The sequence below is a fragment of the Cucurbita pepo genome, chromosome LG11, assembly GCF_002806865.2.
Source record: "Cucurbita pepo subsp. pepo cultivar mu-cu-16 chromosome LG11, ASM280686v2, whole genome shotgun sequence".
Lineage (NCBI taxonomy): Eukaryota > Viridiplantae > Streptophyta > Magnoliopsida > Cucurbitales > Cucurbitaceae > Cucurbita > Cucurbita pepo.
Genome location: NC_036648.1, coordinates 4,371,120 through 4,387,751, shown reverse-complemented (window position 1 = coordinate 4,387,751; position 16,632 = coordinate 4,371,120). Strand labels below are relative to the sequence as shown.

The following is a 16,632-nucleotide window of genomic DNA, read 5'->3' as shown; positions in this document are numbered from 1 at the left end:
GGGGGGGGTTGGTTAGTGTGTTAATGCAAAAATTGAAATGACAGAGCAATGCTAATTGGCAAAGGCAATAAAATATTTAACTAAGAAGCGAAATGTGAGATCCACATTCGTTGGAGAGGAGAACGAAACATTCTTTATAAAGGTGTGAAAACCTCTCTCTAGTAGACGTGTTTTCATATATGCTAGCGGTGGGCTTGGACCGTTACAAATAGTATCAAAGCATAGACACTGGGCGATGTGCCAGCGAAGAGGCTGAACACCGAAGGGGGGTGGACACGGGACGATGTGCCAGCAAGGACGCTAGGCCCCAAAGAGGAGTGGATTGAGGGGTCCCACATCGATTGGAGAAGGGAATGAGTGTCAGTGAGGACGCTGGGCCCCGAAAGGGGGTGAGATTGTGAGATCCCACATCGGTTGAGGAGGAAAACGAAACATTCTTTATAAGGGTGTGGAAATCTCTCCTTAGCATACGTGTTTTAAAAACCTTGAGGGGAAGCCCAAAGAGAACAATATCTGCTAGCGATGGGCTTGGACCGTTACACACAAGGTGAAGGCAAACGTAATTGAATCAAGAAAAGACTACGTGAATGACAGGCATACAAAATTGGGAAGTTCAAAGGAAGGTTGAAGGCAAACGTAATTGAATCAAGAAAAGACTACGTGAATGACAGGCATACAAAATTGGGAAGTTCAAAGGAAGGTTTTGTGTATCTACAGAGGAAAGTAATACTAATACGTACATGCAGTGAATCAATTGTAGCTTCACTATCCTTTAGCTTTTGCTCCTGTTCATTCATTAGAACTGACTTTGGCTCTAAAACAAACCTGGTGAGAATGAGACCACACCACACAAAGTAAGAGAATTTCATCTGTATCATTTGAGAAATAAAAAAAATCTAACTTTAAGTTGTTTACTTATTGTAGCATAACTCACGTTCTCCCTGCACCACAAAGAATGATGGAAGTAAATCAGTGCTAAGTATCAGTCAATCTAAAAAGAATATTACACGTTTTGGCAGCTAATCATAATTTAGGTTAAGAGTGAACCTTCCGGTTAAAAAACAAAGCTTTGTTGTTAAGCACCTATAGATTTGTATGCATTAGTGTCATCAGACAACTGTTTGAGTTCCTCCAAGGTTAAAAAGGCGCGCTTCTTTTCTCCCTCCTTGTTTCTTATTTGGGTCTGCACCTGCAAAGAAAGGATTCTCTGTTCAGATAAAGTGAAACGTGAAGAATGACAAAGAACTAATATTGAAATGCACAAAAGATATACGGCGCATCGGCATTTTAATCTTGAGATGATCAGGATATGCCTTAGTCTCTATGCCATATATTATGTATTTGACATTCCAGAAACTAACCCAAGTCAGAGAGCTTCAAAAAGAGACTTGTGGTGAAATTACAAAGAAAATAGACCATCTTTGATAAGAGACTGACAATGGAAAATGTCAGCTGTGCATAAACATTTGAAGAGAAAAAACGCTCTCTGGAGATTAGTGGTGAAATTAAAACTTTGGCCAACAAAGTTGATTGCAAGGGCTCCTTAGGCCCTTGGAAGGAGACTATGAAGACCAGTAGCTTTTTCTGGAAAAATGTATGTTTACAAGGTTGGTGATGGCTAAGATATTCCTTTTTGAGAAGATAAGTGGATCACCAACCAGCCTCTAAAGGTGATGTTTCCCTCCATTTTTTATGGTGAAGTGATTATTGAGGAAGCTAGCATCTTCATCTTCATTGTAAAAGGATTTTTCAGAGATATTCGGAAATCTAAATGTAGTAAGGAATTAACATTCTTCTATGGATTTTACTAAATAAATGTACTAAGAAAAAAAGGAAAAAGAAAACGATTAAACATCAAATAAATGTACAAGAAACAAGAAACAAACATTGATTAGATTCAGCAATTGACCCAGGATAAATTCATTCACATTACTAAATAAATACGAAGAAAAATAAGAAGCTTTTAATCATCAGCACAACACCTGTAAGATCAATCCAGACATGAATTACTAAAAGCCTTCATTCCTACAAATACAAAAGATTACCTTAAAATACTTCAAGTGAATCCAAAGGGAATTACCTGCTTCAGCTTCCCAGTAATCTCAATCATGCGACCTTGGATTTCCAAGAAAGTCTGATTCAAGGGGGAAAAAAAAAAGCTCATGCATATGTAAAATGGCAGCAGGGAAGGGAAAAAAGAAGAGTAAAAGAGTAATAGTACTCACAGCTCTGTTCGCGTCGTCCGCCATTCCCAAGATTCAGAGCTCGCGGAGAGGACGTGTTGATACAAAAATGAACGTTTTCAGTCTTTTAGGGTCCAATATAAGTGTGATCTACCGGGTCGGATCTAATTTTCAAATTCACAACCTCTTGTACGCAGAGTTCCATTTAAGTGATTAATTGATGTTAGTTGATAATTAAAATTTAGCCCTAATTATAAACCTCGGGCTCGATTTGAAGAGAAGATTTTAGAAAACGATAGAGAGATTGAAAGTGGTATTATATAGTATGCAAGCAAAAAAGTCAACCACAACACCTTAAACAATATATAACTTTTCGGGTACCGTACCATTTTTATAACTTCAAATTAAAGCTCGTTATTTGTTTCTTCTTTTGCCCTTGTAATTTTATTAATTTCCTATTTTATCCTCGTTGTTACGTGACATTTTGAGTATAGATGTCTTGATACAAATAATGTTGATAGGATGCAACTCTTAGAAATGGAATACGATTTATCAGAGCGTATGTATTTCTTGAGTTCAGTAGATACAATTGATGTCGATAGGATACGACTATTTGGGTGGAGCTGGTTACACATTGAACAAGTGCGTGCGTTCTTTGTCGAATTTTTGTTTTTTTTTTTTTTTCTTTTTTTTTCTTTTTTGGGGTTAGAATTTAGTTTTGCAATGAGGTGCCTTAATATGCAAAGGGATGGGTTTGATATCTCTATTACGCATGTAACTCAAGAACTGTTCAGGCAACTCCTCCAAGAGTGCTTCTACTAAACATGTCGTTCCACCTGCATCAATGCCATCATCCAAAACATACCATACTTTAGAACATAATTCATTTGGTTGATGAGAAAGTGATTTTAATATGCATATGATTAACTTACTATGTATTTCTCGCATTGAAACAAATTGAACGATATCTCGTGTAGCTACACGACCTGTAGAACTCTCTAATCGTTGTCCGTTATCCGCGTCAAGAACCTATAACATGGCGTTTTTTTTTACGTTCTATTACCTTAATAAATAACCGAGTAGCTTTGATGATTGGTATAAACGAATACAATACCTCCATTTGTTTAAAATCTGCCCCTCCTACTCCTACTATAAGAATTGAGAGTGGAAGATCAGAGGCCCTCACCAAAGCTTCCGTTGTTTCTTGAAGGTCAGTTAAGACTCCATCCTAAGAAAGCAGATGAACACAAAATTATTTTGAGACTTTACCTATTCCAATCTTGAAATTCTTGCTAAACAAAGGGAATTGATGTTTATTGTGAGCTTACTGTTATAATCAGCAGGACAAAATACTTGTTGGTACTGGCAAATAGAGAGTGGGCAGCAATATCTGCAGCCTTATTGATTACTTGGCCGAATAAAGTAGGTCCAGCCAATCTAACATTGTGAAGAGCATTTGCATATGCTCCCATTATGCCTTCCACTCCTTCCACCTGCTCCCAGATGTCGTGTTAATATCATTAATCGATGTTGTGTTGATGAGTTTGCTACCATTTTGAAAGTTTATAAACTAAATAAACACAATATGATAGGAAGATAAATAGAGAACGGTAAGAACCTCGGGTTGAGTTGGAATTTCACTTAAGTTGAAACAATGTGAAACGTTGCCATCTGACGTTCTTGCCCCGAAGCCCCAAGCTGGAAAGCGACGATCAGCGTCGTAAAACTGAATTACTTCCCCTACTTCCATTATGGCCTGCCATAAGTTGAATAGTTTTAATATACTTTTTCTGAAGAACTGTTTAAACATCAACACTGGCACAAAAATGAGACCAATTACTGGAAAGTGCTATTGAGAAACTAAGCATTTATTGTGATAATAAAGGATAGGAGGCTACTGGCTAACCTGCTGGTAACTATTCAACCGCCCAGTATGGTCGATGTAATGCAATGAATCTGGAGTGTAAGGATTTCCGTTTGAAGCTGCAAAAAGTATTCAAACCATGAACCAAACAGGAACTAGAAAAAACAAAACAAAAAAGGAGAATGTTCTGTTTTTTTCTTCTAGAAATTACCTGTAAAATCAACAGCGACCATAAAATTTAGCTGAAATCCACTGGAAATGTAATCAAGAAAGCTGAATTGTGTTTTCTGAACAAAGTGATCTACAAACAGCTGACCTTTTAGAGCCTAACAGACACAATTACACTATATCAATATGAAGAAGAATTAAAAAGAATAGATATTAATAATTTATGGAGTTGTTAGAGATCAGACCTTCTCATAGCCACCACGAGAAGAAGACGGAATAACAAAATTTGCACCACTTTTTTCACTGTAAAGCTTTTCAAGATCTGCCATTGATTTCTGGAGCTTACTGAACAGATGGAATCCCACACATAAAGAAGCTTTAGTTAATAAATCGTAACATAATTCTCAGAGACAAATTCAAACTTATTCGAGTACTTTACGAGTTATTGAGTCTTAATCTTGAATAAGAAAACTAGAACAGCCCAAGCCCATCGTTAACAAATAGCAAATATTGTCATTTTTGGATTTCCGCTCAAGGTTTTTAAATCACGTATGCTAGGAAGAGGTTTCCACACCTTTATAAAAAAAATGTTTTGTTCTCCTTTCCAACCGATGTGGGATCTCACAATCCCCCCTTCGGGCCTAGCGACCTTTCTGGCACATCGCCGAATGTCTGGCTGTGATACCATTTTGGAACAGTCTAAGCCCACCGCTAGCACATATTCTACTTTTTGGGTTTTCCCTTTCAAGCTTCCCTTCTAGGTGCTAGGGAGAGATTTTCACACCCTTATAAAAAATGCTTCGTTTTCCTCTCTAACCGATCTCTAACCGATGTGTGATCTCACATAATTTATGGACCAACCAATGAATGATACAAAATCTAACCAATAAACTACTCAAAATCTACTCATAGAGATGTGTTCGAACCCTACCACGAAAATACTGAACCTAATAAAAAAGTCAAGAAAGAACAAAAGTACTCCTAATGAACCTCAAAACGTCCAAGCTCAATTAATAAGCATCAACACAACTAGAAGAGCCACTACCTACAGAAACAATCGCATCCGGGCACAAAAATGGGAAGTTTAAGGTTTAAATAAACATGGTAATGAACCTGAATTCTGGAAATGTAAAGAAAAGGGCCTAGACATTGATGAATACAGAATACTTACCCAATTAAATCATGACTGCCATTGCTATTGAAATCAAAACACTCAATGACCAATGGGTTGTCCTGTATTAAAAAAAAAGCATTAAGAAGCTTATGAAGTATTATTAATAATAAAGAGATTGATACTCAGAGGTTCATATGCTTGCCTTGTTTCCAAACTTCTGCATACTCAAGTGTAAAGGTCTCCAAACAGGATTAAGATTGTCTTTAACCACTTCTGTCTTACAGATTGGAATTGAACCTCCAGATTCAACAACTCTAGATATTCTCAAGAAAGGATCCTGAAATTAACAATTAAACAAAGAGCACAAAAATCAAGGGCCTTCAATGGAGACAACAGCAGTGAGTTTGATATTAATTTTGAAATAGTGAATGATGTGTTTAATATCAAGTGTTTCGTCGGTTTGAGAAGATCTTAGGTTCAAAATTTGTTCGACTTTAGCATCAATATAATGAACTTAAGAATTTAAACAACACAATGAAATGAGAAAATCAAGATTTAAAACATACGCTTTTAGAAAACACGTCTTTATTGTCAAGATGAGAACAGCGGAGTACTAATTCAATGACACTTCTTGAAGCAACTGTTTCCTCTGCTCGAACAGTGAGAGAGCCCAAGTTTGTTGAACCTCCATGCCCATCTTTCAGACATAGAGTTAAACTTCGACTCTGTTTGGTTAGTATCTGCCATATGCCAAACATCAAAGAGCCACAAAAGAAACATGTAAACACAATGTATGTAAAAGGGTGTTTAAAAACAAAACACAAACAGCCCCCGAGTTTGTACCTCTGAAAGAACACAACTAGCTTCTCCTAGAAAATCTTGGTCACTCAATCTAATTGACTGCAACGCAATGTAAATAGAGGTTTACGCTAGAAATTATGAACAAGCAATGATATAGAAATTGACAAAGATAATGAACTGAAATGATTTATACCTTCACAGGGACATTGTAGTATTTGGTATCAATATCATATACACGAAATCTGGAAAAAGAAACGCAAAGGAAAATTTAAGGGTATTGTTTGAAAGTTATGTTTAGAAATAAATATTAGTGTTCTAAATGTTTTAAGGGCACTGTGGTAAACATTTTGAATCCCCCCACAAAATGATATGAATAAGTAGAAAAGCAATATGAGAGAATATGGGGAAAAGCTTACATCAATGGCTGCACAGTCTCAAAATGGAATGCAACTGACACTTTCTCTATCCACTGTGGGTTTAGGTTATTCAAAATAACTTCAGTTCTACCTATCTCTTGTAGTGCTCCATTCTTTTTTATGAACACAACCACCATTGGATCGCTCTGAAAATCAATAATAACAACCTTTGTAAACCAGTGTAAACAGTGAAATAATTTAAAAGAACATCATCTTAACTGTGGAGGAATTGTACCTTTGAGGTAATATCACGATCAAGTAATTTTGATGCTGACAGAGAGAGCTGCAAAATTTCAAATTCAATAACTAAGAGAAAACTACCAAGGGAATAAGAAAACATGGTCAGGTAATAAAATAATTTTCTTTTTCATTATTTTTTTTTTAAATATTTCCCATTTAGATCAATGAGATAAAATCTATCAACAAAATTTATTTATTCTTACTTGTTGGAGGATGAAAGTCCCACGTCTGCTAATTTAGGGAAGAGTCATAGGTTTATAATCCATGAATACTTATACTCAAGGTGGACAATCTCGTACTATTGTGGAGGTTCGTATAACACTTCAAAAATAGTAATAAAATAATAACCATTTAACTTTTTATTGTTGCCTTTTAAAAATAAAGATATAAACAATATTTCTTATGAATTTCTATATTTTTTTTTTGTGTTTCTGATTAAATAGTTTCTAAAAAGAATTAAATTCACATGTTTTATTATGAGAAAAAAAAATTAACAATGTTTTGGTGGTAAGGGTTAAATGGTAACTTACAATATATTAAAGCATTACTAAAACTATATTTATATTATTTATTTTTAAGCACGACTTCCACGCAGGACCCACCTTAACATAAAAAGGACATAATTGCTCTTTTTATGTTGTTGGGCCATTCACAGATTCATAATCCCATATAAATGGCATGTTAAATAATAGGGAACAAAATCCTTTTAAAATATTGATATTGAATTTTTTTAATTAATTTGTTTTATAAAAATAAATTAAATTAATAAATAAGTTGTTTTTACTTCCACTGACCCTCTTATATGATGAATAATTAAAATCACTAAATAAATATAAATGAAATAAAATAATATAAAACCAGACCATAAAATTAATAATGGCAAATATAGCCAGACATAAATTTAATAATAATATTCCCTATTATTTTTAAGACAGAATATAGATTAGGTTATTGGTGGGAAATTATTCTCGATTTGGTATTTCTTTGAAAAATTATAAATTTTTCAATTAAATTATGATTTCCCCATCAACTTTGAAGGAGACTTAATTATGGCTTTCCCCGTTCCTTACGTTTTCTTCAGCCATTGGTCTCTAATTTTTTATACTTATATTTTTACTCTTAAATTCTTAAATATTCTATTTTAATTCTAAATTCTTAAAATTTACTTAAGTTTCTCAACTTTGCACTAATAAATAATTTTATTTTAATTTTATCCATAAATATTTTCTTAATTAGCAAATAAATAAAAACATGCAAGAAAATTATATTTTAAAATACCTTTGAAATGTCAAAATGTAAATAGATTTCAATTATGAATTTAATCCGTCTTTAAACATTAAAAAAAATGTCTAATAAATAATTTTATATTTAATCAATATTCAAAAATTTTAAAACTAATCATTAACTATTCGTAACTGTTAGTTTTTTTTTTTTCCGTTATGTTATCTTTTTTTAAATTGAAAAAAAAAAGCTGTTTTGGGATTAACAACAAAGTACATGCACTTTCATTAATGACTCAAAAAATTTAAATTAATTAATATATTAAATATAAATTTCGTGTCAAGGTTCATCAATAATTTTGTATTTAAAATAATTTAATAATTAAATTTATAATTTTGAAAGTTAAAATTAAAGGGACATTAAAAATTCACAAATTTTAGAATGAATAATTTAACTTATATTTTTATATAATAACATTTAAGAACAAAAAGAAAGTATTTTAAAAATTGATAAATTATATATATCTATATATATATATATATAGTTTAGAGACGAAATAAGGCTTAAAATCTGAAAATATTTGGAACTTAAAAAAAAAATTAAAAACAACATAAAGTATTTGGCGTGCGGCAGCGCAGGACGTACCTCAACTTGAGTGAACAAACCCTGAAGACCATGGGATCGGAAGAAGAAATCAACGGCGTCGTTGTGAGCAGCGTCATTGCTGTTCGTCACGGCGTTACCAGCACTCCGCTGCCCTCCTCCCACCGCCTGCTGCCCTCCTCTCACATCAGAATGGCAACCGCCCATATCCTCTTCTCCTCAATCGCGCAAAAACCTTCAAACAAACAGATGGAGAATCACAATCTCGTAATAATTAACAACTCCAAAATCTCCCTTCCTCTCTCACTCGTCTTTCGCAATCGCAACCGGAATCAAACTCAAACAAACAGAAAGAGATCGCAATTTCGTGAGTCCGTCCAAAAATCTATATCTGTGTGTCTCTCGTCAATCGCAATCGCAACAACAATCAAACTTCGAACACACAGAAAGAGAATCGCAATTTCGTGAGTCCGTCCGAAAATCTTTCTCTGTATGTCTCTCGTCAATCGCAATCGCAACAGTAATCAAACCTCAAACACACAGAAAGAGAATCGCAATTTCCTGAGTCCGTCGAAAAATCTCTCTGTGTGTCTCTCGTCAATCGCTAATCAAACTTCAAACACACAGTAAGAGAATCGCAATCGTCATCACAATCGCTTCCTCTTTCCTCTCATTCGTGACTCCATTAACAAAAACACTAGAACTCAACAAAAAAAAAAAAAAAAAAAAAAAAAGCCCTCACTCTCAATCGCAACTCGACGCAAGTACACAGCAGCAATCAAACCTCAAAAGTAGAAACAATAGCTTCAGGATTCCGTCAATGAGTCTCCTAGAAACCGAAGTGCGATTACAATGTTCTTCAGCGATCGTAATTTACACGACGGATGGTTGAGTCTGTGCTACTCTGCCCCTTGTATTACTGCAAAGAATGAAAATATGAGATTCCGAGGCGGGTGTATTTATAGCTGTGTTAGTCTTTATCAAATCTTCAAATTACAAGAACGCGCATCCTAGATCGTGGAATTACAACATTCAATTTTAATATCAATACGAAATTATTCCTTTTAATTAAATTAAATTAAAAAAAAGACCCCACAAAATAATTTTAAATTATCCACGTGTTCTTTTTATATTTTAATTCCTTTTAAATACAGCCTCCACTTCTAATTTAATTTTTTAATCACGTGAAATTCTACATTTATTTTATTTTAAATGAATTATGGGATGGGATTTTTACACATATAAATTTTTTAAAAATATGTAATATTTTATTGTATAATTTTCTTTATTTATTTATTTATTTATTTTTTTTTTGTTGAAAGTTGAAGAGCATTTTACATATATAAATTTTTTAAAAATATATAATATTTTATTGTATAATTTTCTTTAATNTTTTTTTTTTTTTTTTTTTTTTTTTTTTTTTTTTTTTTTTTTTTTTTTTTTTTTGTTGAAAGTTGAAGAGCATTATGAAGACCTTGACTTTGTATAAGGAAACACATCCCTAATTTCCAAACACATGTGAGGCAAATTCCTATGCGCGTCAACTCAAAGTCAAAGTCTACGCCTTCAATAATAGAATGTTTTGTTGTTTTTTTTTTTAATTCTTTTTTATTTTTATTTTTATCTTTTTAAAATTTCATATCATCTCGTGGTTGCATATATNTTTTTTTTTTTTTTTTTTTTTTTTTTTTTTTTTTTTTTTTTTTTTTTTTTTTTTTAATGAAATGAGGGAAAAAAAAGTCAGGATCCAGTAAGCGTCGTAAATCTCATGGAAACAACTGCCTAATATTGCATATATTTAAGTTTACTGAATATTTCTTAAAATACTCGGCAAGACACTCATATACGGTTGACGGGGACGCCGCATTAAAGACCATGTAGTCTGTGTTAGGGTAGTTGCATTTTGTTTTATCTTAAGACTCTTATGCAAACGTAACATCGTTTTATGAAATTATTTTAAATGGATGTTTTTGCATAAAAAAATTATGTCATACATATGGTAATGACTCTATTTCATAAGAAAATTAAGATATTAACCAAGGTGGGACTTTGACATAAAAAGAATTTAAGACTTTGAATGACATCATCAACTGATGTTTATGTTGTGACACATACACACGTGGCCTCGTGTCATCTGAAAATTTAATGGAAATTCTTAACAACCAAAACTTGGTCATCAATTTTTTAGAGGTCAAATAAAAACGGAATCTTGGTAGACATATAAATAATATATTATTGAGAAATTGAATGGATAATGGACTTGATGAAATGACTACAATAATTTTAAACTAAATATTATTCAAACAATTAATATTTAAATATATAGTTTAGATTTATAAAATTTATAATTTAGCGTCAAAGTTAGTTTTTTTTAGAGTGTAAACTTGATAAATATTTCAATTTTTTTATTTTGTTTATTAAATAAAAAATTAGAATTTTTTTTTTCTGTTTTTGTATTTTCAATTAAATAAAAAAGGTTTTTTTTTTTTTTCATGTTTGTTTTTTTTAGATTAAAATTATTACTTCGCTTTGTAATTTTATTTGTTTTATTAGGTTTTTTTATGATATTTTTAAAATACCTTAAGTTTTAAAATTTTAAAATATTTAATAAATGAATTATTTATTTATTACAATTATTAATTAACTAGTTAATAATATCATACAGTTAAGTAGTTAATTAGAATTAGTTATCTTATAAATAATTGATTTTCAATAATTATAATTAATTACTTATGAATTCTTTATAATCCATTCATTATTTATTGGGACTAATTTTAATACCTGGTGCATTAATATTTGATAACTTTAAAATATAATTAACTTTTTAAATTAAAATTGTAAGTAATAATAATAAATTATAAAGGATAAAAATAGTAAAATATTCTATACAGAAATAATTAATTTATACCTATTCTTTAATTATTTCATTAATAAATTATTATAATTATATAAGATTTACAACTATATACAATTTAATATAATTTACGTTATCCTATATAACATTTGGTTTTCAAAATATATGTTAAATGAAAGTATACGTAATTATATTAAAATCATTTATTTGAAGATAATTATTTAAAGTATATGAATGAAAATAAATTAGTTAAAACTATTTGAAGTTAAAATAATTAATTATCTAAAATTAAATAATGTAATAAAATTATTAAAAATATATTTTTTATATAAATTTTTTGAACATTTTTTTAGACCAAATTCAATTATTTAGATCGTACATTTTTTCAACTGTAACAGTACCGAGAAAATGATCTAGTTGGGTTGGTTCATTTAGGTCATTTATTTAAAATTTAATTTTTAATAAAAATAAAATATTAATTTGTTTATTTATTTTCAAATTTAGAAAAATTAACTCTTAAGTAGTTATAAATTATTTTGGAGAGTTTTTGGAAAATATATAATAAATAAATTTATCAAATAAAAAAATAGGCCTATTTTAAAAAAATTAATAATAAAACGTCAACCTCTCGAATTAGGAAATTAATGATAAAATAATGACAACTACCAAAATGCTATCTAATATTGAGTCAATAAATTTATTATTATTTTACCTTGATGATTAAGATGAAGAGTAAATAAAACTTATTTTTTAACTCGGGATTTGAATTACTCGCCTGATTGTCCACTTTGACAAGCTCTTATGGCTTTGCTTTGAGTTTCCCCAAAACACGTCAGGCCAATGGAGATAATATTCTTAGATTATAAACACATGATCATTCCCTAAATTAGCCGATGAGAGACTTTTCTTTTTTTTCATCCAACACCTCCCCTCAAACAAAGTACACCTCCCCATAATCGAGGCTCGACTCTTATTATTTTGGAGTCTTAGTCATTTTTACTATGTTTTCGAGGAGAGTCATTTGTTCGACATTTGAGGATTCTATTGACATGACTAAGTTGGGACATGACTCTGATACCATTATTCACTAATTATAACTTAAAACCTTAAAAATAATATTCTAAAATAAAAAAAAATATATATATATATAATGAAATCTTCTTAAATCTAAACATATTTTTTTGGGCATTATTAATTTGGTATGATTTTAGGGGATTAGATAATAGATATAAAAAAATCATACCAAAATATTACAAACCAAAGATAGTATGAATTATAAATTTGATGCTCTAAAATAAGCAAACTGATGTGATAAACACTCTTAACTTTCTCAAACTTTGAATAATTTTAAACCAAACTGACAAAAAAAAAATGAAGAAATTTGCATTTGGCTTCGCGCCTTCTGCGCTTCCCAATGCGAAATAAGGGGAGATGCTATCTTTCTCTGCGCGTAATTGGGTCCTTCATATCAGTATTTCTATATTCCTCCACATTTCTTTTTCTAGAGCCGATCGTTTTCCTAGTGTCCATTTTTTCTGTTTCCGGGAACTCGATCGGAATCCGGTGAATCCACTCAATACCCTACTACCCATTTCCGATTTTGGGGGACCAACATTGAGTTTGGTCCCTATTAGGAACGATCATCAGTTCGCGCACACACAGGATTCATGATTCGTTAAATTGGTTGTTCGTGATCGGGAATGGCAATTGCCGGTTAGTTTTGACATTGGTTATGGGGTTAGAAAATGAGGCCGGTTTAAGATTGAGTTCCCATGGGGATTTGTCGGAGCATTGAGGCGAGGGAAGGGCGACCCAGGGGTCTTGCTAGAAAGAAATTAGGTAATGCTTCTGAATTGATTTTTCGTTTCTTTTGATTCTGCCCTGTTTGCTGGTTAATTGATATATGCTTTGAAGTTTCATACATTCTGGATGGTGTTGGTTTTATGAACAAATGATTTATCCGTAGTTGCTATTTGTTTTTACTTTTACACAGGAAAATGTTCAGCCAAAAACCAAGAACAATGTAATAGGACTAAATCAAAGATTGTAAATCTCTCCATTTCTCAGTTATATATTTGAATCTCGTAGCGAACATTTGAATCTCGTAGCGAATTATTGAAAGGAATCTTATTTAGATTGAATTGATGTCACAATCTAGAAAATTCTTCTGTTTCCTTTGGATCTTGATAATCAAAGCGTGTTCCTCTTCCATCCAATGTAGCTGCCCTAGAAGTATAGAAAGGAATACGTATATAGGACATGATAGATACTAGAACATGCCTCTTTTTTGTCAATAGCTTGGAAATTAGACATGTCAAAAGTCAAAAGACCTTTATGAAAAGGTATACAAACATATATACTTTAATAGATTTAATGTGTTCTATACATATTTAATGGTTTTATGCTCGAAACGAAACTATTTTTTCCTTTTAATTTTGATAGGTGTAATTAACTCTTCAAAAGTAAAGTTGAAATATCTTACATGGCCTTTAGTAATCTATTTCCAGTGATGCGTCGGGTCAACTCGAATTTTGACTGAAATTGACATGCTGGATTAAGGATACCGAAGAATGACTAAATTTGTTCTCATGCCATTATATTGAAAAGAATTATGAATATCTAATTCTATAATTTATCCTCACTATTATTTTTCTATGCCGTTGTGTTCCGAATGAAGGAGACTTATGAATACCTAATCCTCATCCTATGATTTTTCCTCAGCATTCTTTTATCTATGCCATTGTGTTCCCAAAGGATACTTTAATTTAAGGGCACAGTTTTTGAACTGTTGGTGTCTAATATGTGTCTGATACAATCGTACAATCTGTCACGGGTTGTATCTAATATTAGGTGTCCAATATCATTGAAACTAAGTGTCACAGTTTGCAGGTAGCTGTTTTCTTAGATTTAAATAGATACTCAATTTGAATGCAGTTCCAAGAAACATCAAGACTAGTTAAGCATTTGTCCTACAAAATGGAAATGCAGTGGATACAAGGGCGGTCAAAATCCCCCATGCCTTTTTTGACAAAGTCACACGATTGAAGTTAAGAAGAAATTCTTCGAATGTATTCATTGGTAATGGGTACCAAGCTTCCCTCGGACTTCCAACCAAGAAAAGAATTAGAGGAATTGAAACACGATTCTCAAGAAATTATATGCACAAAAGTTGCTAATGCAGCCAAGGGAGTCACCTGGAAGGATGAAATTGGATCTCTCTCCCTAACTCAACATGGAGGGCTAGGGGTAGATTCTCTCGAGCAAAGAACAGAATGTTAAATGGCTTTGGATATTTACTCGAGAGGAAAAAAGGCTTTGGAGGATTGTGATTGCAACTATTTATGGGATTGAGCTCCATGGATGGCCTAACAAACCGGGTAGCTGTAGACCATTGGACATAGAAAAAAACAGGAATGGTTTTATTTTATTTTTATTTGAATTAAATCCCTCCCCCCCATTTTTCCGTTTTTTGAGGTTCAAATGGTCAGCGTATTTGTTTTTGGGAGGATGCCTGTAGTCCCATTCCATTGTCTAAAAGGAGTCTTTTATAGCAGAATGTATTGTGTGTGAGCATTAGGATTTGGATTTAGGGGTTAAAAGAAAATTGTTTGACAGAGAGGTGGCTAAATGGGCTGCTTTTGCTGAAAACCTGAATGTGGTTCAGATTGGAACTAGCAAAAGCAGAATCACTTGACTTTATCACCCTCAGTCTGCTGTTTTTGCAAGAGACACGCTAAGATCTTAACTACTTTTTTCCTCCCTTGTTCTTTCGCTCAAAGGTTTTAATCATTTCTGTTGTCTGAATTTGGTATGGTGTTTTCCCATACTTTATTAGTGGATCATTGGCTTTTGGGTTCTTGGCGGCATGATGTTGAAAAGAAAAGCTAAGTTTTGTGGAATTATGCCGTGCGAGCTCTTCTTTGGCATTTGGAAAGAGAGAAATCAAAGGATTCTTTAAGACAAGATGGATTTGGTGAATTCTTTTTGCAATAGTATATTACTACCTCGTGGTGGAGCTCAAACTTAAAGATTGAAACTGTAGTTTGTTGGGAGGCGGGTTTTCTCTAAGCCTGTCCTCCAGTTTGTTTCTTTCTTTTGTCTCTAACACATCGCTAATTTCTTATCTAAAAGAAAAGGAAAATAAATTAAGCACAAATTAGGGGGATGAAATTATGATTTGGGTGGGAGTTGGTGATGTGGTTTTGGAGTGTTGATGCTCAAATGTGTTTATTTTTAAGTAATGACCTTTCTTATGATTAAATTTCCTAACTGTGAAAAGGATATTTGAACCGTGTGCCAATTGAATTCATGATTTATCTAGTCCTTACCTCATGTTGTTCCAATCACGTCCTAGTTGAAATTGCATTGCAGATAAATATCAAGGCACATCCTCGACATGATACACCGACACTGTAATCTTGGAGTTGGCGAAATATCTATGCCTCCTAGAAGTTTAGGAAAAGACAAGGAAATAGCAGTCATTCTCCATACTAGCCCTGTGAAAAGTAAAATGTCCCTAACCATCAATATATTGGTCTGCATGGCCTTTATTAAATTCAGTTGAAAGCCTTAAGAAATGGTGCTTTTATTTGGCTCTTAGCCCAAGTTTGGTGAAGTCTAAGTAAAAGAGAGTCAATCATTTGCCTTTTCATTGTGTTTATAGCAGGAAAAAGAGGGAGTCTTTATTCCAAGGTTTCAAGATTGCTTGGATATTCAATTTTATGGCGAAAAGCAACATTTTTATGTTTCCTTGCAACAGTGAATTGAAAAAGAAATTTAGAAGTTCTTTGGCTCAACGTGGTAAAAGCTATTTATGGAGACCTTGGACAAAAATAAGTGAGTCTCTTTGAAAAACAAACCTGGTGGGAACAAATTTTTTTTGATGATTAAACATTAGTGGCTTCTTGGTGTGTTTTCTTTCCAAATATTTTTAGGAATTATTTATTGTTTGGTATTAATTCTTGTTGGGAAGCTTTCTTGTAATTATTTTTGGAATTATGATATCTTGTCTTAAGAAGTTTCTTGTAGTCTCTATGGCGGGGTGCATATTATAGTAAGGGTAAGTTGAATGGTGGGATCAAATTGTGACACCATGCATAACTTTTCACTTTATCGTTAAAAATCTTTGCTTCTCTTTCAAAAAAAAAAAAAAAAAAAAAAAAAAAAAA

The 16,632-nt window shown here is 32.3% G+C and overlaps 3 protein-coding genes across 8 annotated transcripts in view; 1 reads left to right on the top strand and 2 right to left on the bottom strand.

The window, feature by feature from the left end:
- LOC111805688 (prefoldin subunit 1-like) overlaps positions 1–2,322 on the bottom strand; it is a 2,969-nt gene extending 647 nt beyond the window's left edge. Inside the window, exons 1-5 of the mRNA XM_023690856.1 lie at positions 2,226–2,322; positions 2,081–2,134; positions 1,084–1,189; positions 935–941; positions 741–825 (exon numbers count right to left, since the gene is read on the bottom strand). Coding sequence (XP_023546624.1) covers positions 741–825; positions 935–941; positions 1,084–1,189; positions 2,081–2,134; positions 2,226–2,249 — 276 coding nt within the window. The 5' untranslated portion in view covers positions 2,250–2,322. The remainder of the gene's footprint in view (positions 1–740; positions 826–934; positions 942–1,083; positions 1,190–2,080; positions 2,135–2,225) is intronic.
- Positions 2,323–2,721: 399 nt separating this feature from the next.
- On the bottom strand, positions 2,722–9,540 carry LOC111805713 (protein BONZAI 3). 3 transcript variants are annotated; one of them, XM_023690908.1, is made up of 17 exons: positions 9,353–9,540; positions 8,653–8,845; positions 6,782–6,829; positions 6,547–6,692; positions 6,324–6,372; positions 6,173–6,229; positions 5,896–6,069; positions 5,532–5,666; positions 5,387–5,448; positions 4,461–4,560; positions 4,259–4,373; positions 4,090–4,166; positions 3,802–3,939; positions 3,512–3,676; positions 3,298–3,411; positions 3,116–3,212; positions 2,722–3,019 (listed from the first exon to the last, which is right to left on the bottom strand). In XM_023690908.1, exons 2-17 carry the CDS (start codon positions 8,815–8,817, stop codon positions 2,889–2,891), a joined length of 1,773 nt encoding a protein of 590 aa, XP_023546676.1. In that variant the 5' UTR covers positions 8,818–8,845; positions 9,353–9,540; the 3' UTR covers positions 2,722–2,888. The 3 variants fall into 3 exon arrangements, with proteins under 3 accessions (XP_023546676.1, XP_023546675.1, XP_023546677.1); XM_023690907.1 differs by having other exon boundaries at positions 9,395–9,540; XM_023690909.1 differs by lacking the exon at positions 9,353–9,540 and having other exon boundaries at positions 8,653–9,306.
- A 3,262-nt stretch (positions 9,541–12,802) lies between these two features.
- The window catches only part of LOC111805640 (probable serine/threonine-protein kinase PBL17), a 12,779-nt gene continuing 8,949 nt past the window's right edge, over positions 12,803–16,632 (top strand). The window contains exons 1-3 of one of the 4 annotated variants that reach the window (XM_023690785.1): positions 13,219–13,303; positions 15,836–15,969; positions 16,128–16,300. In XM_023690785.1, the coding sequence (XP_023546553.1) occupies positions 16,186–16,300 (115 nt within the window). In that variant the 5' untranslated portion in view covers positions 13,219–13,303; positions 15,836–15,969; positions 16,128–16,185. Of the gene's footprint in view, positions 13,304–15,835; positions 15,970–15,997; positions 16,301–16,632 lie in introns of those variants that run through there. The other 3 variants (XM_023690787.1, XM_023690788.1, XM_023690786.1) reach the window with 3 other exon arrangements.

What these genes read in the sequence shown, in the direction of transcription:
- LOC111805713 (XM_023690908.1), bottom strand. Translation starts at nt 8,817, where the DNA reads ATGGGCGGTTGCCATTCTGATGTGAGAGGAGGGCAGCAGGCGGTGGGA. An exon ending in CTCGTGGTGGCTATGAGAAG is followed by an intron (nt 4,374 to 4,460) that starts GTCTGATCTCTA and finishes TGTGTCTGTTAG; the next exon opens with GCTCTAAAAGGTCAGCTGTT. An exon ending in TTGTCCTGCTGATTATAACA is followed by an intron (nt 3,412 to 3,511) that starts GTAAGCTCACAA and finishes CTGCTTTCTTAG; the next exon opens with GATGGAGTCTTAACTGACCT.